Raw genomic sequence first — 26,980 nt, forward strand, 5'->3', positions numbered from 1 at the left:
ATAAATAAGTTTAACTTAATGTGAATCATACTAAAACATTTAAATCAGAATGGAGAAATTAGCAGCTTATTCTTTGTTTCTGGTGTGAATTAATTTTAATGTGATATTAGATAATGTGATATTAGATAATTTATTATCTAATTCATATTAAATAATAAAGCTAACTACTTTCTTCTAGTTTAGCAACATAGCAATACCATGAGAAGCATATAAGAAATGCCCAGGTTCTTGCTGGATCATTATAAAATGAATGTGGTAATACTTTATTGAACAACTATAAATGAGTATGAGAAGAAAATTTGGGCCTGTTGAGGTACATGCAACTCATCATCATATAAAGATCAGATATGAAGAAAATAAGTCTTGTTGTAATCTGTGTTCCTCTCATGTATTGTAGACTATATATGTTAAAACAACAAATAACAAAAAGTGAAATAAACTGAAAATTTTTTTTTTTTGACTTAGTGACTAGAGTGACCACATGTTTTTGAGATTTGTCTTTCCTCTTTTTAGAGGGGGAAAGTTGATGGTGGCATGATAATAGAATCAAACACCACTCAAGTTATTTCAAAGATGTTTGAATTAAAAAAAAAAAATCTGGTATAACCCTTGGGGCTCCTCTCCAGTCTTTTTTCTAATGGAACACAATAGAAATTTATAGTATTGGCTCTCATATAATTTACCTGTCTGCTCATCTTCCTTACCAGTTTTTATTTTTGAAAGCCCTGAATAGAAAGTAAGTCTTGTTTACATTTTCAGGGTCTCATATGTCAGTGATGCCTAGGAAATTTCTTCATATTTTATAATTAGAGAACTTTGAGATTTCAGTACCCTGATCTTAATTTTTGGCATCATACTTCCTGAATGAATTAGATTTATTTACTTATGTGGGTTATGCTAGGGGCTTTATTTGGCTACGTACAAATATATCTTTAAGGAAATGAAATTACTTATTTAGGAAGGCATATAAACAATTTATTTCTTCTATTTGGTGTGATGGAAATGCAAGATTGATCTGAGAGAACCTTACTTGTTTAAATAATTGTGTTATAGTGTTTCATTAACATAAAAGAATCCCTGGGAAAGTCACACTTAGCTAATACTTTGAATAATGAACACAATTGTGTTTACTCAGGTAGTAGTCCATTTAGAAGTCTGTGGGCAGCTGCGTGGCTATTTGAGTAAGAAGTGCAGTTGGCAGAATGATACTCAGTTAATAAAATCCTGATTGAGCTGTTTCCTTTTGTGGTCGATATGAAAGCCATTGTTGTTTTGCTCACCAACTGGCAGGCCTTCAGTTATCCTGAATTTAGAAGTTGTTTACTATACTCTGAAAGTTTAAAAATGAGCTCTCGCAGAGAAGCAAAGAGCTGGGTTCTTGCCTTTTTTTTTTTTTTATAGAAAAGTAGAATTTTAATGAAAGAAAAGTCAATCTACTAATTCAATGTTGAGTTTATTTTCGGTTTTGAAGGCTTAAGTGTTTTTGACATGAGAGTGATCAAAACTTTCAGTACTGGGTCCCAGAGTATTCGGACAGTGTTGTGATGTAGATGTCAGAGCAGCGAGGGGTAGATGATCGGTACAGCTCTGGGGATGGCGTGGATTCCGTGAGAAGGTTTGGTTTGCGGTTTCGTCTCCTCAGGCCTTTTTCTGTGCCCTCGGCAGCTGTCTGGAGTATCTCTTGTGCTGGTCTTCCTGGATGTCCAGGGTGCCAAGAGTATGGGAGCTGTTTTCTATTTGTTGGAGGCTAGCAGGGTGCTGGGGACAGAGTCTGGAGAGCATCAAATGAACCTGCAAAGTGAGCTGGTGTTGCCCATGGGCCATGGCAGAGTGCTCCTCCCTCCCTCCTTCCCTCCCTCCCTCTTTCCCTCCTTCCATCTGCCAGGCACTGTGCTCTTGTGGAACTTCCAGTCTAGTGAGGAATAGACATGAGCATTCACAGATGCTGAAGGTCTCTGTGCTGCGTTGCCGAGAGAGCAGGTGGTGAGATGCCTCTCGGCTGTTGGCCTCCTACAGGTGATGGTGGAGGCGCAGAGAGATGGAGGGACTTGCCCCAGTTATGAGATAGAGGAAACTTCCGAGCCCATGTTCTTCTGACTACATCAGATGACTTGCCGTGTTAGCCAGTGACATTTTAGAAGCTTCACATTTTTTGCTTAAGTAAAGGAAACTTTCCCTTAAAAACATTCTAAAAAATGTTATGCTTACCTTTCTGTGTTATGATTTATGAATGCCAGCATATGTTTACCCAGCGCTTTATAATTTTCAGTGCAGTTTAGCTTATGTATTTTATTATACTTACCATTATGTGAGTCAGATGGGAGGGATTTTTTTGTTTGTTTGTTCGTTTTTGGTGGTGTTGGTGTTGCTCTGTTTTTGCTTTTATTTTTATTAAAAATTTTATTTTTCAATTACAGTTTATATTTAATATTATTTTATATTAGTATAGTATAGTGGGTAGACAATCATGTACTTTACAGGTAGTTCCCCTGGTATTTCAAGTACCCACCTGGCACCGTGTTTGGTTATTTCAGTATTATTGACTCTATTCCCTGTGCTGTGCTTGACATCCCTGTGACTATTTTGTGACTACCAATTTGTTGTTCTTGATCCTTTTACCCTTCTTCACCCAATCCCCCCAAATACCGCCCCCCGCAACCATCAGTCTGCTCTTTGTGTATATGAGTCTGTTTCTATTTAGTTTGTTTATTTATTTTGCTCATTAGATTCCACATGTAAATATAATCATATAGTATTTGTCTTTTTCTGTCTGACTTATTTCACTTAGCTTAATACCCTCTAGGTCCATTCATGATGTTGCAAATGGTAAAATCTTTCTTTCTCTTTCTTTCTTTCTTTCTCTCTCTCTCCCTCCCCCCTCTTTCTTTATTTCCTTTCTCTCTTTCGAGTAATATTCTGTTGTATATATGTACCACCTCTTTTTAATCCATTCATCTATTGATGGACACTTGGATTGCTTCCATATCTTGTAAATAATGCTGCAATGAACTTTGTTTTTGCTTTTAAATACCTATTTTATAAAAGAGAAAATAGGGGCCCGGAGAGGTGAAGTGAGTTGCCCGCAAGGGCAGAGCTGTAGCATTGAAGACCAGACCTAGATACCGTGATCCCATCTGCTGCTGTTTTAAAGTGGCTTTCTTGTTACTTGATCGTCACATGCTCACTGTGTCTTAGGCATCCTCATGCTTATTAGTGAGGGTTGTGTAAAACAGCTAAACTGACATGATTCTTGCCCTCTGGAAGTTTGTAGTCTAAATAAGGTTAAAGAGTTTCTGAAGTTTATGCATACAAAGGAAACCATTTTTTTTTTCTGGCCTTTACCTATTCAGTTTATATAAAATCCTGCAAACTAATGAAAATATCTAATTCAGTGACAGTGCTCTCCTAACCCCATTTGTCTTCTCATATGACCTAACTTTTCCTTTCTCTTTGCTTATCCTACTTGACGCAATGAGAATATTAGCTGGTAAGTTGGAAAAAATGGCATCTGGGAATCTTTGGTCTCCTGCCCTTCTTCTGAAGAAATTAAACGGATTGATGTCCATGCTCCAGGTCCTCATTGTTACCAGGCAGCCTGGGCAGTGCTTGTCACAGCTGGCTGTCCTCCCTGTCTCCTGGGTCTGTCTCTCCTTTGAGCTTTTGTTTCAGAAGCCAGGTTGGGTGGGGAGCAGAGCGTGGCTGCAGACATGACTAGGGATGAACTGGGAACACATTCACGTAATGTGACCACTTTCAACAGCAAAATCCTCACTAAAGATTCCTGGAATGGGGAGAAGAATAATTCATTTCTGACGTTCCCCTACCCTCCAGATCATCTCCAACTACTTAGCTACCAAGGATAGCCAGGCATCTTGTCAGGAATAATTGCTAAGTCTCTATCACAGTTCAGTTGCCCATTGATTCTATATGGCATTTTTTCTGACATGGCTAAATATTTTAGGGGACTCAAATAGACCATTCTCATTATTCATCACCAATTATGTAGTGACTGCAGATCTACCTTAGAGTCAATTCAAGAAACATTTGTCTAATGAGAGAGCCCCTCCTATGTATCAGGCCCTTAGCATCTTAATTATAGCCATTAAAATGGTAATGCCATATTTAAAAGTTAGGTACCAAAACAAACAAAACAGGATGCAAGATACTTCATTAATAAATTTCATACTGATTACATGTTGGAATGATACTTTGGGTATATTGAGTTAAATACAATTTATCATTAAATTTTTTTTAAACTTGAAAAAGTTGGGTTTGCTGCCTTTAAATATAACATTTAAAAATGGAAATAGCCCTGGCCGGTTTGGCTCAGCGGTTAGAGCGTCGGCCTGCGGTCCGGAGAGACCCGGTTCGGTTCCCGCTAAGGGCACGTACTTCGGTTGCAGTTTGTCCCCGGCCCTGGTTGGTCGTGCGGGTGGCAGCCACTAGATGTGTCTCTCTCTCTCCCTTCCTCTCTCTCCCTCCCACTCTATCTGTACAAGAAATGGAAAAATGTCCTCGGGTGAGGATTAAAAAAAAAAAAAAAAGGAAATAAAAAGAACTGCCAGAATTTTTTTGAATGTAAAATATCTGACAGGAAGATGTACTGGAAGTGAAAATTATTAAAATGTTCTTAAAGAACCAAAAAATAAAATAAACAAAAAAAAACCAAAACCCCACTAAACCAAAAGCAGTTACCATTTTGTAATAGTTACAGCCATATTTGCATCCCTGTCTTATAGTTTCTTAACAAATTACTGTGAAATCAGGGTAGTTGAAACATGAATAAAAATGTACAACATAAATAAGTATACTTTTTGCCTTCATATTATATGGCAACATTTTCTTTGATAATCGACATGCCATTATAACATTGCTCTTAAGGTCGTGTATTATGTAATCCTACATTACTGTAGGGAACAGAATGAGCCTGGAGGATGCTTCTGGAATATGTAATTGGCAGCATGCAGTTGATAGGGTTTCCAAGGGTGTTGAGCCTGAGATGAAGCACCTGGAAAGCTAGGTCCTCAGGAAAACTGGTTGCATCACTGCAGCTCCCATCTGAAAAGAACACACGTAATTCATTAGGATGGGAACTATGTGTGTAACTGTATTTTTAGAACTTCAGTGGCTACTACTAACCCCAGGTGGTGCAGAAACTCAGGCTAGAATAGCATCTGCTGGACTGTAGCAAAGTCTGTTTAAAGAGAATACTTTCCCCCTGTGAAGGTACTTCAGGGGGACAAATACTAAAGGGAAATCTTTTCATGTAAATGTATTTCGGAATAGAAAAGAGGAAAAAGGGAGGTTTGTTTGTGTTACCTGCTAGAATTAATGCTTTAATCCCAGACTTTTAGATAATGATGAAACTATTAGACCGAGAACAATAATAAAATATGTACCAGATGAAATAGTTTTTACCCATGACAGGAGCTTAGAACTGATCCCAAATAATTTTTATACCCCCCCCTTTTTTTTCTCATTTGTCTTATTCTCCCATGTAATGATTTTAAATGGCACTCTTATGAAATAAATAACCAAACACCAACCATATTTTTTTCATATCCTGACCAATATTTTGGCTGTTTTTCAGAAGAATCGGAATTTTCAAAATTAAATAAAGGTTTCTAAAATACCAGCTTCAGAAAGTTTTATTTAATTTGTGGAATAATTTTGTTCACTCACTCACTCTCTTTTTTTTTTTTTTTTCAACAGGGTCTTTATTAATTTAGTCTAGTTACTTAGTGCTTATATTAAATAATCTAATAAAACTCAGAGTTATAACATAACGTTTCCCAAATGTGAAGCAGCATCTATTACATGAGACAAAATCTTTGTGCTGCAAAATGTAAAAACCATGTATAGAATTACTAGGCACCAAAGCGTACTGTACATGTTTTTTCAGTAGAACATTTCTATAGCGTAAGGGGGTAGTCGGCTGGAGAAAAGATTGACAGACAGCTGTATATCACTATAGTTTATTCAGAAAGTGGTCTGATTTTATATTTCAGTTTGTTTTTACTACTAATGATGTTCCTGGTGATATATTTTCCTGAAAGATATAGATATGATTTAAGAATAAATGTTAGTATTCTTAAAGAGTAAAAAACTACCTCATTTGTGCTTGTCAATAGTAGCCAAATTGATGCAGATAGTGGAGCTGCCTGTGGAGATAGTACATTCACTGTCTGTGTGTGTGTGTGTACGCATGCGTGCACGTGCGTTGATTTTAGATAATTTATATAACAATATAGCCTCAACATTTATTCTGAATCATTGAATTATTTATTTTTGTCTGGTGTTTTCTTTTGTATTGTTATCAATACCAGATTAAGTGTATTGTAGGTTTCCAGACAAGTACGTTGTGAGGTTTTATTAATTTGTGTAAGTTATAATGGCACTTATATAATGTAAAATGCTGGAAGAATGCTATTTTGTTTTCCATTTACTTTCCCCCAGAGCAGGACATTTGAAATATAGATAGATTTTATAATCAAAGTAGAAGGTGTAGCAGACTCACAGAAAGCTGTATTGGGGCTAAGCTGTGCATTGAAAAGGAAAATATGTACACTTCAAAAATCACTTTTGTTTTGCCTTTTAACTCTTTTCTCATTGAAAAGTCTTTCCCACCACAGGCTTAACAATAATAACTACAATTTATACCTTTATGCTGCTACAATTTGATGATATACCACAGTCGGCCACAGGTTAGAAACAGGCCGAATTATTATATACTGCTGGATAGTGATTTCCCATAAGCTGATTTATGGATAAATAATCCTATGTTGTTATTATATAGGATAGACAGTTTTTAATTTCTTTAACAAAGCATAGCTGTACAACAGAAAATTATATGCTGCAGCATAGGGACACGGCCACTCTGAGGAGGATAAACAGGTGCAATCATGTCATGAGTTCTTCTATTTTTACAAGGGTCCTCATCAGCAGTCGGTGTATTGTGGAAATAATACCAGGGACCAGAAGCCCCAAGGCTTAGTTACTCTGAGGCTGGGTTTTTATTGATACTCTTTTGCTGAGATCTTTCCCAGGGAGTAATGAGATATGGAAACCCCAGCCTTTAGATATTAAAGCTAATGTCTCATTTTTTTCCCAGGCTGAGTTTTCACTTTGCTTTGAAAATCAATGGTAAAATGTACCTGGAATAAAAGAAAATTATTCATTGAATGGCATTATAAAAATACTGCTGATATCTTGAAGGGTTCCTATATCTGTCTCACAGATTGGTTGGTGGATTTTATTCTACAATATATCCATCTTATCACTATCTATCTCTTTGCCACTGCACACCGTGAGAATTACTTTTGTGTATTTTACAGGGTATCTGGTGAAGTAAATGTTTCTCATATTTGAAGTACAGGGGATAAATGCTATCATTTTGGTTTATTTTAAGAGCGGTTTCACTTAGCTATGTGTTCAGCAACAATAAGCTTCTCTTCTTAGTTGTGAGCTCCATAATGTCAGGGATAGGGTGTATTGGGTTATCTGTGCATCTTTGTAATTTATGCTGGACACAAGAGAAAAATCTGTTGAATGAATAATTGCTGCTTAATACAAGCTCTTCTGATGTCCTATTGATTATGTTGTATTATGACCACATTTTATTTAATTCTCAGAAGTGATCAGCTTTCTAAAAAAGTTAAATATTGATGAACCATGTGTATTATTACCACTCTTATTTTTACATAGAGGTAAATAATACTAATGATATGAATTATGCATTTACTGAGAAGAGTGTTTGATTTCTCTGAGATAGATTACAAACTGAAAAAATAACAAAAGCATATTAACACACACACAACAAAAACTATTGATATTTCTTTTTATGAAATGTCAACTCTTTGACAGAATACTGCATTGAGAGAGTGAAAACTGGTTTCCGTTATTGCATCTTTTTAATTTTAGACAACGATCGCCTCCATTCCCAACCTAATTTTATGTCACTAATGGGAAATTTACCTACAATTGCATTTTGTCATTTGGTCTAAAGGCATTGCACAGAGAGCAGATTGGGTCTCTGTATTTTAGTGCACAGATTTGTTGGGTATAAACAATTTTATTTATATTGTGCTCAATTCAGTCATGTTAACATTTGTATGAATTTCAACCCCAAAATAAAGGCCCATAATTTGAGACTCAAAGACCTTGAAACTGCATCTGTAATAGTCCTCAACACCAGGCATTTTCTAAATGTTTGCAGATGATAAATTCCTTAGAAATGGGAAATACGATTTTGGAAACAATGTTTATTTCTGAAATGGCACTGTTGTGGGAGACAGTTTTTTTCCAGAGAAGTTCCAAGTATAGCTGGCTTTTCTGGGCTGGTTACCTCTTTGTTCATTGGTCTCATTTGCTCCTTTGTTAAACATTAAACGTCAAGACACTGCCTGATATGTGACCGTGGATGAGCTATGGTCCAGCCTTCATGGGCCTGTTGTGTGTTTGTGGATTGGCACGTGGGCAGAACTAAGTGGAAAGGGTATTATTGGTCCCATAGTTAGAAAAATTGTCAGCTGAAGCTCAGGGTCTAGTCTTCACTAACCCACTAGTGTCCTTGAGAAGTGGCTCATCTCTGATCTTCAGTTCACTTCCACTTAGAATGCCAACCCTTTGCTGTGCTCATGAGCACGAACTAATGAATGGAGAGAAACACTTTGCAAACTGTAAAGTAACGTAAAGGGATATTGTGATAAAGTTGTCTCTTACAAGAGACACAAACCAACCAAGACAAGTTATTGTGTAACTGTGTAGAGAAAGGATTATTTTAGGATGGATTGTTCAGGGTTAGAATTATTCTTGGGGCAGAATTTGAAGAAGGTATATGATTTCTAAGAGTGCATATTGGAGATCAGTACTCCAGAGAGAATGAGGGTGTGATATATATTCAGAAAAGCAATGGGAATTGGTATCTATTGAGCATTTACTGTGTGCCTGGCTGGGATCGAGGGTGTGTGTGTGTGCGCGCGCGCATGTAAGTACTATCTAATTTAATTATAAATAGTTTTTCTCATTTTCCAGATTGGGGTTACCAGACCTGTTCGTAGAGTGAGCACACTGGAGATGATATCTGTATATTTACAGTCAGGCTGCCTTTACTGGGATTTCCCCAGTGCTGTCTCCAGTGGCCACACAGCCTGCTGTCCTTCCTTTGTCCTCCTTCACGGCACCATGCAGTTGGTGGGGTTGGTGGCCCTCCTTACAGAGAGCCAGGAAGAAGCTGATACATTTGTAATTAGACACCCCTAACTATATTATTGCAGTTCTGTTTTCTTCCCTCAAAATGCTTCCTTCGGTTAATCCACCTGTATTCCAGTATAGGTTGATTTTTCTAAATTACATCTACACCCGAAAACTTTCAAGGATCTACTTTCCCCTGACGTTTACTGAGCACTTACTATGTGCCAACTCCAGTGCTAAATTCTAATTCTTATTTAAAGCCTCATGACAGCCCTAAAGGGTCAGTGTGGTTATTATCTCTATTTTACATATAAGGAAAACTGAGACTCTGTGAGACTAAGCAACCTGTTCCAGAGGCTCACAGATGAAAGCAGATGAGATGGGACCTAAACTGACCTGTCTCCAGGCTGTACTCCTGACCTCTGACCTGTACACTGTGCTGTTGGGTCAGGCATTCAAGGACTTGAAGACCTGGAACCAAGCTCCTTCTCCCAGTGTTTTCTTCTGATGTACCTCACACACGAACCAGTGTCACTTACGGGGTACTGAGAAGAGCAAGAATATGGTAGCTGAAGGGAATCTGGACTCTTCCTTCAGGTTAACCCAACCCTTTGGAACCTCCGTTTCCCATGGCAAGTGTTCACACTGGAAATCTGGGGAGAAGGTAGATGGAGAAATTGGGGGTGCACTTTCCATGCATTCGGTGGTGCAGAAAAATGAGAGACTGAGGGGAAAGGGGTTGCTGGAGTGTTGGTCAGAGAAGGGAGACCTGAGTCACTTCTGTGTGAAAGGAAAGGAGTCCTGAGGAGTCAGGATGGAAGACATGGGGGGGGGGACTAGGAGGAGGGACACGATTGAGGAGTAGCCCTCCTTTGTGATTTATGGTAACAAGGGCCTTGGACAGGCACCTCACCGCATTAAAGATTGAAAGATAATGAAGTCATAAAAATATCCTGAGTCGATTTTTAAAAAATAAATGGGCTATATCTTCTTTCTAAGAAATATTAAAAACATCTAAATAGTGACTGTAAGTAATTGTTAAGATTAATTATGTCCAGGCTCTGTGCTAACGACTTTACATTTAATCTGCACTATATTCCTATGGGTCAGTACTTTTATTCCATTTTGCAGATGAGAAGATTGAGGTATGGAGAAATGAAGTAACTTGCTAAGCCTACATAGTTAGTAGGTTGGGGAGCCTGGACGTGAACAGGGGCAGTTTGAGTTGGAAGCTGTGTTCTTAGTCCCTTTGGGTACTGCTTCCCGATTTGACTTTCTCAGTTAACACTTGACTCCTAGTCCAAGTAATATTTTTGTCTTTTTTTTTTTTTTTTTTGGTATGTGTCCCTAGCGGGAACCGAACCCAGGACTCTCTGGTCCACAGGCCAATGCTCCAACCGCTGAGCCAAACTGGCCAGGGCATATTTTTGTCTTTTTTATATCAGAGGAGGAGGACTGCAGCAAAGGAATGTGCTTCCAGAGGGTTAATACAGTAGTCAGAGACCCTGTTGGGAGGAAAGTCTTACTGCAGGGAGTCACTCCAGGTACCTGCCTGGCTGGAGGAGAGCAGCCTTCTGGACGTAGCTCTCCGAGCAGATCTTGCACCTGCAGACCCTGGTGCATAGTTGAGCAAAAGACATGCCTTCCAAGACTGTGCAGGTTAGTAGATAGGGTGCAAAAAGGAAGGAGCACACACCACGCCCACTGCCTGAAAATAGCTCTCTTCCGTCAGCAGCTCTCTCCAAGAGGTAGAAGCCAACCTGCGGCAGCTGCTCTCGGTGGAGGTATTAAGTGTTGTGGAGACACCTGTGTGTGTCTAATTCCAGCCCAAACAAGTCTCCTTCTGGCTCATCAGTGTGGGGACAGAATTTACCTAAAGGGAGGTTACTATTTTCAGTAGAGTGATTTGTCTATCATTTCCTGTATAGAGATTCCTCCTCCTTCACCTTTTTTTGAGGTAAAATTTACCTACAACAAAATGTATGCATACTGTTTGGTTTTTATGAAATTTGATAATTTTTATACCTATGCAACCACCAGCCAAAACAAGAAAATTCTCTTATGTCTCTTTCCGGTCATTTGTCCCTGCCATCCAAAGGCAACCAATTTCTGAGTTGCAGCTCCATAGATTAGTCTTGCCTGTTTTTGCATTTACATATATGAAATCACACAAATATTCTGTTGTTTCTGGCTGCACTGTGGTATATTCTCATAGTGGCACACTACTCAACAAAAAAGGAATGGACAATGCCACACAACAGATGCATTTTCTCTAGGGCTGTACATCTAAGTTTGCAGGATTCGTTTGCTTCATATTATCTTTGCATTCTTAGTAGCCTAAGTGACCCACAAAACCGGCTTCTTCTACTTGCCTCTCATAGTGCACAATTGCCAACTGCATTTTTAAATCTCCCTCCAACCTCTGATAATGAAACATCATGTCTTTAGAACATGGTCAATTTATACTCAACTAATGGGCTATCACGATGATGATTTTTAAAGGAATTTAAAATTGTGGAGTGGTTTTTGGAAAAAGGAACTACATTAGACATGTTACATGATATCCTTTTGGTATTTTCAAACATCAGAAGGAGTAAAAGAAGCAAGGAAGCAGACCCAGCCCCTGGTGGGTGGCTGTCCAGCGGGCCCTGGATGTTCATTTCATGACTACCACATGCTGTGTGCTGTGCACTTTTCATTGTCATGAGAGTGAATGTTAGGAAAACTATCCCCACAAGAAAACAGCTTTTCTTGGCAAGTGAAATATGACTTAAGGAGCCAGAGCTGGAGACATACGGTACTATGAATGAGAGCTGTGTTACTTTATTGGATCCGAGTCCAGGCACTATTTATACTGCAGCATATTCAGCACCAGATTGTTAAATCTTAATACTGAAACAGTGCATCATTTTAATATTTTTGTTCTGTTGATTCCCTGTTTTCAAGCATTATGTCAAGCATTGCGCTTTCATTTCTCTCATTTTGGACAGGACATGGCCTGACCAGAGAGTTCATTTTCTGTGATTGAAATTTCACCCTATAGGTATAAAGCATCATTTTGTAAAGCTTTTAAAAGTTCACTTGGGTATGTAGGTGTCCTTTCTCTTTGATGATAAAAATATATTTTTTGAAAGAACAGTGTAGTTGGACTTACCTATATTGTCAAAAATAAAAATGCTGTTTTTCTTCTATCACTAACACATGCTGTGTGTGTGTGTGTGTGTGTGTGTGTGTGTGTGTGTGACAATATCCGACATCCTGGGGACCATTCAGTTTTTTATAGCACACAAATAAAATGTTTGTTAGTCTGTGTTGTTTGTGAAATGAGTTTCTCCTTATTTTTCTCCATCTATGTTATATATGCCCAGATAAGATGGGTCCATCTGAAGAATAAGTTAGCATTTTCACAACTTATTGTTGCAGAAGCTGTCTCGTGAATCTTCCTGTGACAATGGTTTCCTGAAATCGCTGCTCTACGTAGCCAACGTTTGACCAGGATTTTGATTCTCTCTCCATTGTCATGTGTTTGCCATACGCCGCAGGAACCCACAGGGAAAGGGTACCATTGTCGCTCTGGAAAGAGCTGAGGAGTTAGGAAAAAAGGAAGTTGAAGGCATGTGTTAGTTCTTTTCTGGGGTCAGTCACCGTGCTGTTGGAGAATGAGCCCTCTGCCTGGTGGAGTGTGACTGGCCGTGAGCTCCCCCAGCTCCCCCAGCTCCCCCAGCTCCCCCAGCTCCCCGCGCTGTCCACGGGGTCCCACCCCTCCAGAATGCGACGCGGTGTGTGCCGAGCCCCTCACAGGACTTTTCCTGTACAATTCAAAACCAAATCTTATATTTACTTAAGGCTTGCTTTGCCTTTTTTTTTGGTCTATGAAATCAGCAGTCTGGTATATTTAGCATCAGTCTTAAGTTAGAGTGTGAATCAAGACTTTGGGGGAAGGAAGTGTCCTTATGGTTTTCTAAGTAATTTAAGAAACAGGAAAACATAAAATAACTGATTGTCCGTGATTGAACCTCATCCCTTTATTCTCATCTTCCTGTCTAGTTAACTCACTCAATTGTCAGCCAGAAAGAAAAAGAAATAGGTTATTGCACTGGGCTATAAAATTTCTCTGCGTGGGCCTTGAATGTTGACTGTTGAGTGACCTTCCTAACATTGAACAAACAGTGAGAAGGTCTAATAAATAGCAGATATGTGTTTATTATGTTTTTCTTCCCTGCGCAGGAATAATCAAGCTGGGGCGGTGGAGCCCTCTCCCCCTCAGCTCTGTGACGGATGCGCCCGACGCGACAGTGGCCGACATGCTGCAAGACGTCTATCATGTCGTGACGCTGAAAATCCAGTTGCAGAGGTGGGTGTCTGAGCGCGGCCCTGTGCTCCAGCAGCGTCGCAGCTCATCCAGGGTCCTGGGGGCACCCGCGCGGCCCGTCTCTTAGTTTCTAGACTTGGGGTGAAGTGAAGAAAAGGAGCAAGAGAAGGGCAGGAGGGGCGTCGCCAGGCATCTTTATAGTCCACATTCCAACTGTTTTATGTTTTGTTTTCAGAAGCAGTGAAGTGGTAACCTAGGGGAAGCTTGATAAATCATTAAAAATCTGCAGCCCATAAAGGGGAACTTTCCACAGCCCCTTCTTTAATGGGTCCTCTGCTTAAATGCTTAGCACATAGTATTTGAAGAAGAAACACCTCTGCTGTTTCAGTTGTGTTGTGAGGGATGAGTGTCCGGCCCGCGGAGCAGACTCACTAGGAAGGTGCCGGCAGGGGACACCTATGTCTCCCTCTCTGAGGACCAGCAGAGGCCCTGGGAATCGTTTCTGCCCCCCCGCCCCCCAGCATCCAGAACAGATTATTCCTCTTTTAAAGAATCTCTGCAGAGTCCGGGATTGTGAATGCCTACAAGTCATGTGATTTAAACCTTGTCCTTTAGTGTAAAGGTTTCGAATTTGCCCCTTTCAGAGAATTTGTACTTCAATAGGAACACAACATTTGTATCCTTGTCTGGGAATGCTTGGTGTCTTCTCTTAAAAGTTACTTTTCGGTTAGGAAAATCACATCTCTGAATTCTTTGGCAAAAGGTTGAGACTTTAAACTTCAGATCTGATGGAACATTTTTCTACATTTAACCTTAGGAGTGTCCGATAATTAAATTTGTACTGTGGACGTGTATCATCACACTGCCATGCCATTTCCATCAGCAGATTAGAGAAATCTCATTTTTTAAAATTAGCCATTTTTTTTTTCTGTAGCCACAGTGACGATTTTTCTCAGGCTAGTGTGACAACCAACTTAAGGTGACCATTGGGCGCTGTCAAGGTCCCGGAGAAGCAGTGTTTTGCTCCCTTCCCCTCATTTGGGGCGCACATCGATCCTGTTCTTTAGCAGTTTTCCTCGGGCCGACATGGGACCGGGGTGAGGGCTGCACCCCACCCCTGTGCAGTCAGGCTCTTCGTGCAGGTTTGCGTGTTGCTCACTCCTGCTGTTTTCCAGTTGCTCGAAGTTGGAAGACTTGCCCGCCGAGCAGTGGAACCACGCCACAGTCCGCAATGCCTTAAAGGAACTGCTCAAAGAGATGAACCAGAGCACATTAGCCAAAGAATGCCCTCTCTCCCAGGTCAGTATCTCCAGGAGGGTTCTGGGAACGGCCGCTGGTGGGCTCGCTGGCAGGAGGGCACACCCGCTCAGACAGCTGTATTTTATTTACGGCGTCACACTACATTTTAGGTGGAAAAAATACGAGATCGTGGTGCTTTTTGTTGTAGCACAGAAGATACCAGTTACTGAAAGCTTTGATGCAATGGGAGTGTATTAAAACCTTTTACATGGACAATCTTTAGCTTTCCACTTGCATTACAAGAAGTAGGTATCAGTGTCTCCATTTTAGGGATCAAGAAATCCAGGGAGAAGCACTTTACCTGCCTAAGCTTACTGAGCTGGTTAAGGGACTGGCTGAGACCCTAATCCAGAGCTCACCTGCCCAAGCTCAGGTTCCACATCATTACGTTCCTTGATCAAACCCAACTTTATTTATTTATATGTATTTATTGAGCCTTTCCTTCATCTAGCAGAGAGAGATGATCTTTGCATTGTACCCATTTGCAGAGATTTTGTAGTGAATTCACCAGGCGGAAATGCGTCGGGACAAACGTGACACTCCATTTTCAGTGAGCTGGTCATGAGCAAGTTAGGAGCCTGTGCTTGTGACAGCTTCCACCCTGGCCACTTCGGTACCCACCCGGAGGGAAGTGTGCAGGTGCCAGGGCTGTGGCCAGCGTTTTGATTTATTCCATTGTGATTGCTCATGAAGTTGTAAAAATAAATATTTTGAATTATTCTCATCATATACAATTTAGGAAAAACACTTTCAGTCATTTATCCTGAATTTCACCATTAATCACAATGAATTGTCTTTTGGATTTATTTACATAGAAGTCAAAATGGGTTTTGCCTGGAAGTGGACAAGCTCCTGACTTCATATCACCAGTTCAGAATTTTACCCAAGGCTTTCAAGGGCTGTGGAAATTTGGTTCAAACTGATCTATTGTGGTGATCAGGTTTGATTATAACTACAAAATGTGACTAGAGAAAGGGCTTAGTGGAAAGAACCCAAATCAGATGCTGGGAGCCGTGAGGTCTAATGTCAGGTTTTTTATGCTGGCCGTGTGGTCCCGGACAAGGTGTCCACTCTCCGAGCCTCGTTAAGCTCGTCTGTAAATGGGACGATTGTGTTTATATTTTTCATAGTTTACAGGGTTGTCTTGAGGTTCAGATGCGAGCATCTTATTCCTACCGTAAAACACCTTCCTCTCCCACTCTCTGTGCTCATCGCTTGCCCAGCTAGCTGCCCGACCTAAACAGATTCTTCTCTGCCACTCTCATGTTTGGTCCTATGGGTTCCTCACCTCCACATCTAAAATCCTCCTCCTCTGTGCCGTTGCCTTGTCCAGATTGCCATCACCTCGCATCTGAAATACGTTCAGTTGTCATGCGTCACGATGTTCCTCTTGTCCCTGCTTCTCCAGCCCGAATGGATGCCATCTCCTCTCCTGTAACCCTCCAGTGCCCCCCACCCCCCCGGCTGTAGGAAGTACGGACTCCACAGGCTGTGGCCTTTAAGAACCATCACGGTGACACTGTCCAGCCTGAGTTCCCACCAGAGCCACCTTCTCTTGCACCTGCACCCACTGTGTGCTCCAGACACATGGAATTCATTATTTGGAACATTTGCCATTGTTTAAGCTTTTCCAAAATATTCCTGAGGTGGGAGAAATCTAACTAGTACCCTTGTACCCTTAGTACTATAAATTTGACAAAGTGGTTCTTGAATTATTTAAAAATTCATGCCAAGTTTATAGTCTACTCACTATACCTGTGTTTTTGATATTTTACAAAATGCCATGAAAATCACTTTACCTGTTAAATTATTAAGCACCCCGCTTGCTCATGAAACTGGCCCTTTAGGGAGATGCAGCATGTTAATCTCTGTCCTTGGCGGCCCTTGCACACAATGCTGATGGCCCTGGAGTCCTTCAGCTCGATGCCTGCTTGCTTTGGCTGGTGATTCCCCAGCACGCACGGCTCTCCTACCCGATGAAGTCATCTTTCAAGTTCCAGCTGCAAGTCACTGCTGGCGAAGTGCTCTGACCTCCGGGTTAAAGTGGCTGCTGCTTCTGCTCTTCATAGCCTTCTGTACACACCTCTTGCACAGCACTTACCACAGCCTGTTGTCATGTTATCTGTCTGTTCCTGTCACTCGATGGATTGCCCACGATAGCAGAAGCCGACTCTGGTTCTTCTGTGTGTTCTCCACGTTCGGCACAGTGTCTGTCTTCCACGGAGTTGTTGCTCTAATACAGGATTTCTCAACCTTGGTCCTAGTAACCTGGGCTGGATCAGTCTGCGTGGTGGGGGCTGTTCTGTGCATTGTAGGATGTCAGCAGCATCCCTGTCCTTCACCCACTAGATGCCAATAGCGCCACCATCTCCCCTCCCCCCAGTTGTGACAACCAAAATGTCTCCAGACATCACCAATTGTCCTGAGGGGAGCAAAGTCACTTTCAGTTGAGAACCACTGCTCTAACATGTTTAAAGGGTTACAAATAAAAATGTTTTAGAAAGTGCTGTAAAAATGTAAAGTTTTATTAATGTCACAGTGTTCTTGGCAGCTCTAAAATGTTTTGAACCAGAAACAGTGACTACAACACCTTGGTAGTTGATGCGCAGCACAGTTTTAGTCAAAGGGCTTGGTTCTGTTGTTAGATTTTGGAGAGATTTGATTTAGGCTTCCGGTATGCTTGTGATTGTGCGACATCATGGCGTGGTCCTCAGCCAGCATGGGCATGTAACGTGGACCCCATTATTAGTCCTTCAGTTACTGCCCTCCAGCACTCCTAGTCATTCACCTGCATCACACAGCTAGGTTGCATTTTGGTGTGGAGACAAGCACACTTACTTTGTGGGTGGTTGCAGTAGAAGAGGTGCATACGTTTTTTGAAGTTCAAACTACCTAATGTGAAGAAGAATGCATTTTTGTTCTACGAAGGTGAAACACCAATTCAACAGTGTATTCCACCAGCATTACTGGTTAAGAGTCAGGCACTTGACAATGGGCTGGGATATAGTGGTGAAGATGAGTGACTTAAGTCTTCAAGCTGGGGAGAAGAGGGTGAAGCACCCGATGCTAGTTACTGCGTAGGAGAGAGGTAGGTTATTGGGCTATTCAAAGAGACTCAGCTCATGAGCATAAGATGTCTGTTTTTATTTATTTACTTTTAAAATACGTTTTTATTGATTTTTTTTAGAGAGAGAGGAAGGGAGAGAGAGAAACATTCATTGGCTGCCTCCTGCATGCCCCACCTACTGGGGATCGAGCCTGCAACCCGGCATGTGCCAGGTAGGGAATCGGACTGGGACCTCTCAGTCCATGGGACAGTGCTCAATCCACTGAGCCATACTGGCCGGGCAAAGGTGTCTGTTTTTAAAATAATTCTTCCTATTACCTCAAATAAAACCATATTAGATAGTTTCTGACTCAAATTGCGCAATTGCATAAAGGAATGATTTCATAGCTAGTGTATGCTTTCTTGAATATCCCAGTGGGTTGCAGTTCGAAAGAGCACCCTTGATAGCAAAGGAAGAGTGGAAAAGTTTATACGAGGGTGACAATTGTAGCCTGAGGCATACATACATATTTAGAGGAAGGGAAGTCATGGTTTAGTTATTCTCTGTCTGGCCACGTACTTGGAAAGTATAGGTTGTGTTTGTGTGTCTGTGTATTTATTTTTGATTTCACCTTTCAAAATGTGTTTAAGTGCAGACAGGCCCTTCTTTTTCCTCTGATGTCCCCTGAGTCACCACTTCCAGCCCCTTCAGCCACAAGGTCAGCCCCAAGCAGCCTCATTTATCATACCTTAGGCACAGGTCTCCCTTATTAACTCGTCTTACCCCACTGTTCCACTTTGGAAACGTTATGAACACATCTTTTTGTGGCTCACTTATTCTTAATTGAGGAAGAGTTAAACAATAACACCCCAGTTCGCAGGGTTTTGATCCATTAAAATTAGTAGAGCTAACAGTACCTGCCTTGTTGACCTCACAGGTTATTGTGATGATCAAATGGAATGGCTAAAAAGACCATCATGCTAACTGAAAGTTGCATTCAAAGAACAAATAATTTGTAAATGAAGGCACCTTCCAATGTCCTTCTGCCCCCATATGTTCTCTGTGACTTCTAGATACGCTTAAAATTTTGGGGGTTTTTTTTTTGTGGTAAAATATACATGACATGAAGTTTATCTTTTAAACCATTTTAAGCTTATGATTTAGTGTCATTAATTACATTCACATTGTTGTGCAACCACCACCCCTGTCTACTTCCAAACTCTTCACCATCCCAAACAGAAAGTCTGTAACCTTTAGGTCAGATTCCCCATCCCCCTCTTCTCCACAGCCCCATTGTAACCTCTATTTTCCATGTCCATGAATATGCTTCTTTTGGTACCTCATAAAGTGAAATCACAGACTATTTGTCCTTTTGTGTTGGCTTATTGCAAGCATGTAGATATGTTTCCAAAGCTCTGTCCCATGTCCCTACTTGAGGTCTTGCTGTTAAATATTTGAGGAACAAAATGACTGACTGAAGTTATTCAACTGTGAAAATGTCACTAGATTTTCAGTATGATGGTGAAATTGTATTTGTGGTCTTTTTTAGAAGTAGACTGTAAGGTCACTATTTCTGTCATCCCAAGCAAGCCTTGTCCATTTGGGGATCATTAAAGGACTAACTTAATGGACAATATGCCAAAATAATCGGGCAGCGAAATCAGGCAGCCAGGTGGGTCAGTAGAAGAAAACAAATTAATCATGTCTCATCCACAGACACGTGGATGATAACTGCTGGACCAGTCTTGTGCTAACCAGTTGCCAGTTGTCTGTTTAATTTAATCTTAAGTTCATGTATGAAGTAAGGATGCACCCTGTCTCATGTTAACCAGTTACCAGCTGTCCCTTTAAGTTATTTTCATGCCTGGTTATTTTAGTTCATGGCCCAACCTCATGAAATCGGGTTGAAGGAGGCTCCACAGTGATGGCCTGAAAGGATCCCTAACTGGGTGGTTGAGACAACTGGATGAAATGGATGCATGGAGGGGAGAGAGCTGCCGTTCACTGAGCCCCCATCTTGTGTTAGCACTTTTCCACAAATCTCCCCTGAACCCTTCCAGCCCTCGGAGGAGGCGTCAGTATCCCCGTTTCACAGACGAGGGGCTACCATGAGATAAGCCAGCCATCCAGCCGCTGTTCAGGCAGGCTCTCCGGTGGTCTTTATGCCCCACAGCCCAGAGGAAGTGTTTCTTTCAACTGGAATGGTGGAAGTTTTCAGTTCTGATAGGATAGCTCAGAAATGGGGCTAGAAAGGGATAGTGGAAGGCTGCCAAATGACAGAAAATGAATTTTTCATGACAAAGTAACTCCTCCAAATCAGGTTTTTTTCTTTACCGTACTTAATTGAAGCATCATTATAATCTCATGTTCGGTATGTTATTTAGCATATCGTAGAGCGGAATGAAGAAGCCAGAAATGAGCATGCATGCATGCATGTATTATTTATTGCCTGCTTCATGCGTTATCCTTTGTGTTAACATGGAAAAGGAGGCCATGAGATGCAGCTCCTCCCCCCACCCTGACACTCTTCTTGCTAAACAGGGCATTTTTACTTGCAGAATGTCTAACCATTCACTTTGGTTTTAAATGCTCTTTTTTATAGCAACTGTATTATGTGTCTGCAGGTTGGCTACTCTTCCTATAACGTTTCGGTTCAAACAAATCTTACTAAGCCAAGGGGAAGGCGGAGAAGAATATACAATTATTGTATCTTTTTTGGGTGGGGGGGTGAAGAAAGGATACGCAGATCTCTGTCTTTCTAAGTCTATTGTACACACTTAATTCATGTTTATTGTTTTGCTTTTCCTATTAAGTTTTAAATGACTTTTAGATTCCTTAGTTTTCTCTGATTGTGAACTCAGTTAACTCATAGAAGGGGCCTGAGTCACACTGTTGTTTTGTTTTCTGTCACCTTGTTTCTTGCTTTGTCTAAAGAATTGGTCGCAGGATCTAGCGTTGAGCTTGTGCTAGCACACGGAGGTGATGGGGAACATCTCCTTCCTTTCATTAACCAGCTTCCCTTCCTAGGAGACCCATGCAATGATGTGTCTCTGTGGTGCTTTCCACTGCTGTTGGACTTGGGGCAAGATGTTTCAGTCTGAGCTTCTGGGCCCTCGGTTTGAAAATTGGAACCATACTTATAATCACAGGTGACAGCTACTCTCTGGCCTAGTAAAAAACAAACAAGTGAGTTTGTAATTTGTCTGAGGAACCTAAAAGAAAATTTCTTTTTAGATAAGGCAATCTACTTACGGCTAATAAGTATGAAGAACAGTATTAAAATATGCTCTACAGTTCGGCGTAGACTGTACACCTTAGAGCAAATTCAAATGAGCTAGTAAACGTTGGAATAGCTAATTCTGATATATTTTGATTTCTCAAATATTTTATTTACTTAAATATATATATTTTTATTTTTAGAGAGAGAGGAAGGGAGAGGGACAGAGAGAGAAACATCAGTCAGTTGCCCCTCGTATGCACTCTGACCAGGGATGGAACCCCCAACCTGGGCACGTGCCCTGACTGGGAATCCAAGTGGTGACCTTTTGGTGCACGGGATGCCGCTCAGCCAACTGAACTGGATTGACCAGGGCCTTATTTTATTAAAAAACAACAACAACAAACTTACAAATATAAGTGGCAAATGATGTGTCAGAGTGAGTGCAAATGAGGAAACTTCAATTTTATGCTCCCATCTAGAATCTTCATATTTAAAATCTCATGATTAATCACAAAGATGTCTGAAGCTTCCAGAACATTTCTGTAGTTGGGAAGACGTGCTAAGCCTTCCAATTGATTTTAATCCATAGTATTGTTTTCATAAAATGGCTGTGTCTGTAACACTGTCCATGTGGTCTTAGTGGCTGTGACTAAGTATCTGAAGAGCTGCCTTGGTTTCCCTTGGTGTGTGTGTCCTCCCCATTTCTTCTCACAGCCTACACCATGCGGAGCGACATGAGCTTAGTACATGCAAAGCCACTGTAATGTAACCTTCCATGTCCCTTTGTTTAAGTATTACAAATAACGATACATGTATCTTTGGGGTTGTGTCAGCATGGCTTTATATTGACAGGGACATTCTGGATTGAAAAGGATCCTGTTCATGTATCAAAAAGGTATGCGGATCCTGAAAGTTCTGTGGTTGCTGTACAATGATTGGAAAACATAAAAGAGCAGCATAAACTATGAAATTATATACGTAGTTGAAAAAGCAGTAAATGGAAATTAGATCTTTTTGGCAGGGTAGGAGGTGGGAGAGATTTTGATCATTACTCATTCCATTTGCAGCAACTGTATCTCATCAGGTCGAACATGCTACTGATTGTAAGATGCGTCCCAGTTTCAGTGACTAAATTAAAGTATTTAAAAAATGTGGCTGGAAAGTGGATGAAATGTAGTAAATGCAGATTCTCTGTGCCCAGGACCTCTGGAGATTATTACCCCTCTGAGAGTAAAGGTCAGCATGGGCTGCGTCTGTGTTAGCCCCTGTCAATTTTGTTTATAAGGAATTGTTTTGGTTTTTAAAAAATTGACATTAAGATGACCTTGTAGTGTGTGTCCAGATTATTCTAGTGAGGCCTAGTAGTTCCAACTCTGGCTATGAGAATACAGCAGTCTAATTTAGGGTTAGGGGTCATGTTGGAAACTAAAATAATAAGACATCACATGACCTTGCATTTAAAATGGCCCCGAGATGTACCGCTTCTATTTTTATTTTTATTTATATATTTATTTATTATTTATTTATTTTATCCTCACCCGAGGACATTTTTTGATATTTTGTTCAGATAGAGTGGGAGGGAGAGAGAGAGAGAAACATCGATGTGAAAGGGACACATCGAATGGCTGCCACCCGCACGACCAACCAGGGCCGGGGACAGACTGCAACCGAGGTACGTGCCCTTAGTGGGAACCGAACCTGGGTCTCTCTGGACCGCAGGCCGACGCTCTAACCGCTGAGCCAAAGCGGCCAGGGCCCGCTTCTGTTTTTAAAGCTCTCAAGTTGAATTATAAAAATGTGTATCAGTAGAACTTTTTTGAGTGTCAGCTATGTAAAAACCCGGAGAGAATGAATTTAAACCATATTTGTCACAAATTTGAAGAGATCTTTCTAGTGACTATTCTCAATATCTAGGAAACTCTATTTACTATCCATAGTTCCTTATGGCCCAGTTCATAATTTTACCCTATTTATTTTTGGTTCTGTGATCAGTAGAGATAAAAACTAATTTACAATAATCTGGGGAAGAGAACAGATTTGATTGAATCTCTGGGTAGCGACCTCCGTTTTGAATGAATATGAGTGTGACTGTCGCCCAGGACCTGACAGGAGAGCCACTGGACGCCAGGTATTCGTGTCCTTGCCACGTAGATCGACACTGGCCTTGTGCTGTGTAAGACGATGCATCTGGAGGGAAGACTAAGTAGGAAGGCCAGGAGCGAGGGACACGTGGGTGACCGGGCCAGAGCAGTACGGGTTTGTGGTCTGGTCTTGAGGGCCAGGGAGAGCTGAGATGCAGCTCCAGGCAGTGCTTGAGACACGTTCCCCTTTAGTCTTTGTAGTCTGCAGTTGGAAACGGAACAGAAACATCTGAAAGGCATTATTTGGATGACGGATGCTGGAGCTTCTGATCTCACCTTTTGCTCTGGATGTTAAATCACTTTGCAATAGAAGGTTTTGCTCTGACTCCCACGATGGCTAAAGAGCCTGTGCCTTTCCAGAGATCACATTCATACAAACAATGTAGAGAGATGACAGGTACATTTGCCATTATTCACATACACCAGCGTGGCTGGTGCGTCTATTACTAGGCTGCTTTCATGTTAAATTTTTCTTTATTATGACATTTCAGTTTGGCATTTTAAAATTTCATCTCTGTCCCTTTTCATCTGTTAGATTTCAGTGACTCAGATATCCCACATCAGAACTGCGTTAGACATGAGGGAGAAAAAAATGGAAACGGATATTGTCACTGTCCTCCAGGGTCTCAGACGAGGACAGAGAGAACAGCTCAGCTAGCCAGAGACTCCTTTACCCCCCTGTTAATAGTACACAAAGCAGACCCTGCCTCCAGAAGCTTAGGGTTCCACTGATCCTCCAAGGAGCCGGCGAGCCTCCGAAAGCCCCGTGCTACACTCAGGTGATACTGGCTCTTCGCGTTCCTGGGGTTGTGTTCAGATCCTTAGATTAAAAGAGTTCTTATTATCTCTCCTTGGAGAACAGAATTGTCATTTAGAGATCAGTAACTGGGGGAGGATAGCCATCTGCTATGTAGAAAGGGCCAAAGAGGTTTCTGTGAATTGAATTAGGACCCCCTCCCCCACCAGTACTGCTTACTGATTAAAAAAGAGGGAGACTGTGGGCCCACAGAGGGAATTGTTTCCAGTGGGCGGCTGTGCAGGACTGTTTGCTGGCGTTTCAAACTCCTGGTAAATAACTTGCCATCACCTTGATTTATTGTTATCCTTTTAATCTCAGCTGCTCTGTAGAAATGCTATTAGAAGTTCTAAAAGTTTGCTCTACTGCTGCGTATCTGGGGGACCTTTTTAAAAGAAAGATGAGATTTCAAGGCAGGATATAAAACCTTACGTGGGTCATTTGGATCTCTTGAATTGTTTATGTCCATTTGTTTTTAGACAGAACTTGCAGCAATAAAATCTATTTATAAAACATACGCATATACTATCACAGTCATTCAGGTATAAGTTAACATCTGCCGCAAAGGCTGGTCCAGACATGCCATATTGACTGAAAACATGTCTGTAGAAAATTTAATTCGAGGTGTGTGATTATAATTTTAATTTTTCAGTGGTAAATCAGGTTATGCTCCCCTTCTCTTTTTTTTCTACCAAAATTGCAAACAAATCAACTGAGGGATGCAGCCGAGGGGCGCAGCTGAGGGGCAGAGGGAGAGAGGAGGAAGAAGGAATCAAGTGCTCAGCACTCAGAAAATTTTAGCTTAGATTCATTTTTGGTTGCAACGCAGTACAAGTGTTATGCTTGGTTTCCCTGCTCTAAAATAGCACTGTTAATTTTTTCATTTGGTGAATTTTCACACAAGTGCTAATCACACGTTTCTATAAATTATATTAATTTAACTTATTTCCCTAAATGTTGTTCTGCAGTGTGTAGCACGGATGTTCTCTGAGTCTTGGCTCTCTCAGCCTGTTGCAGTTGGAAACGGAACAGACACATCTGAAAGGCATTATTTGGATGACGGATGCTGGAGCGTCTAATCTCACCTTTTGCTCTGGTTCCTAAATCACAACTGTTTTTTCCTGTGCATCTCATGTATGTGCACTGCCCCCCCATCTTTGACACTGTCCCTGGGTTGGTGTTTTGGAGAAACCATTGTGATCATATAAGTTAAGGGGATAGTAAATTTAGGTAATCATACTTAATGTTTAATAGTTTAGGTTGCAGGAGGGTGACTCCTTCAGATTTAAAAGACAAAGGAGATCGGTGTGGCCATCGTGGGCCCTTTCTTGTCCCTAAACAGGAGTACTCATATTTATGAAACGTAACTGTTCTTTTCTTTACAGAGTATGATTTCATCCATTGTAAATAGCACATATTATGCCAACGTGTCAGCAACCAAGTGCCAGGAGTTTGGGCGATGGTATAAGAAGTATAAGAAAATTAAAGGTAAACTTTTTATTTTCGAAGCCTATTTTCAGTTTCTTAGGCCGATGAGTTTTTGAGTCTCTGGAATTGATTCTGATTTTGGGTATAATTTTAAAATATAATTTTATGTAATTTTTATAAAGATAAACTTCTTAATATTTTCATCAAGAGATCCAAATTGGCTTCCTTAAAACTAAGATGGTATTAGAAGCAAAAGTAAAATTCTTAGCATAATATATGAAGATTATAGTTTTCCTAAGATGTGCTTGTGGAGGTGGAGATCTTTCAAAATGTTTTGAAATGGTTTATTTCACATAGGCATGTTTACTTGAAGAGCTAATCAATGAATCATTTCCACCAATCCATTCATGGAAATGTAAAAGCAGTCATTCTAGGTTAAATCAGCACTTGTTTAAGTACCAATTACATATTAGGACTATTGTGGAATCAGGAAGTCTTGGGTCAGAAATGGAGCTTTGCAGTTGTTTTTATTTGGAGACAATTCTAGAGCATTGGTTACAACAAAGGGACTTGTGCTCAGATCTTTGTCTTCCATGTGCTAGCTGTGTGAGCTCCAACAAATTGTTTAACTTCACCAAGAGTCATTCTCCTTGTCTGAAAATTGAAATAATAAAAGTATCTAAGCCACTGCCTAACTGTGAGGACTAAATAAGTTAATACTAGCACAAAGCAATCTCTTAAGTAATAGCTATCATACTATAACAATACTTAATAGTAGTAGTTGTACTAGTAGTAATATCTTATATATGGAATTATGTCTGGTCCCGAACATACAATTCTCTTACATAATAAATGTCTTGCGATTTAGACCATCCAGTCCTTTAAATGTACTTGTGATGTTTTGCCTCTGCAAATATGTCGATGTTGGAAAAATTATGTTCTCACCCCAGTTCAAATGCTGTTCAGTTCAAATGCTACCAGTCTCTGTGGAGATTTGGGGAATTTTTGGTAACCAAAGAGGTTGATGTTCATAGGCATTTGTCCCTAATTTGCATAATTATGACATCATTTATCACATTTATTTATAAGTCCTCATAGCCTTGCTGTCAATTCACTGCCCCCATCTGAGGGCCCGGTGACATTTATGGTGGGTAGGTAAAAGTAAAGGATGGGTTTATTTGTTTTACTACCAGCAGGTTTCCTGTGGTGATTCAGTGTGAAGTAATGCTCGCTGGTTGTTGAGTATCTGGGAGCTGTTTACAAAGTTGCCTTTTGAGGAAATGAGCTTCACATTCATTGGTGGCACATTTCTGATTACAAAGGAATGGGAGCATTTTATGATAGACACTTTATAAAGAAAGTCAAGATGTTGAACTACCCAGGAGAAAGTCAATTCACTGAAAATTGAGTTAAGATCTCTTTCTTTGCAACATCTTCTAAAATTCTTAGGACCCTCTAGATTCTGGTTTGGGCACTTGCTTTAGAATATTATTAGTATTAACTCTTATGTGGGAGCTGATGAATAAACTCCTCTTTATAAGGCAT

The 26,980-nt window shown here is 40.7% G+C and overlaps 1 protein-coding gene across 3 annotated transcripts in view; it reads left to right on the forward strand.

Moving 5' to 3' along the window:
• SATB2 (SATB homeobox 2) overlaps window positions 1-26,980 on the forward strand; it is a 190,936-nt gene that overhangs the window by 68,125 nt on the left and 95,831 nt on the right. For 2 of the 3 annotated variants that reach the window (XM_036254224.1, XM_036254225.1), the window contains 3 exons: window positions 13,420-13,546; window positions 14,680-14,803; window positions 25,393-25,495. The exons of the other annotated variant lie outside the window; for it this stretch is intronic. In XM_036254224.1, coding sequence (XP_036110117.1) covers window positions 13,420-13,546; window positions 14,680-14,803; window positions 25,393-25,495 — 354 coding nt within the window. The remainder of the gene's footprint in view (window positions 1-13,419; window positions 13,547-14,679; window positions 14,804-25,392; window positions 25,496-26,980) is intronic. 3 annotated transcript variants of the gene reach the window in all.

Source organism: Molossus molossus, unplaced genomic scaffold (genome assembly GCF_014108415.1).
Source record: "Molossus molossus isolate mMolMol1 unplaced genomic scaffold, mMolMol1.p scaffold_m16_p_11, whole genome shotgun sequence".
Lineage (NCBI taxonomy): Eukaryota > Metazoa > Chordata > Mammalia > Chiroptera > Molossidae > Molossus > Molossus molossus.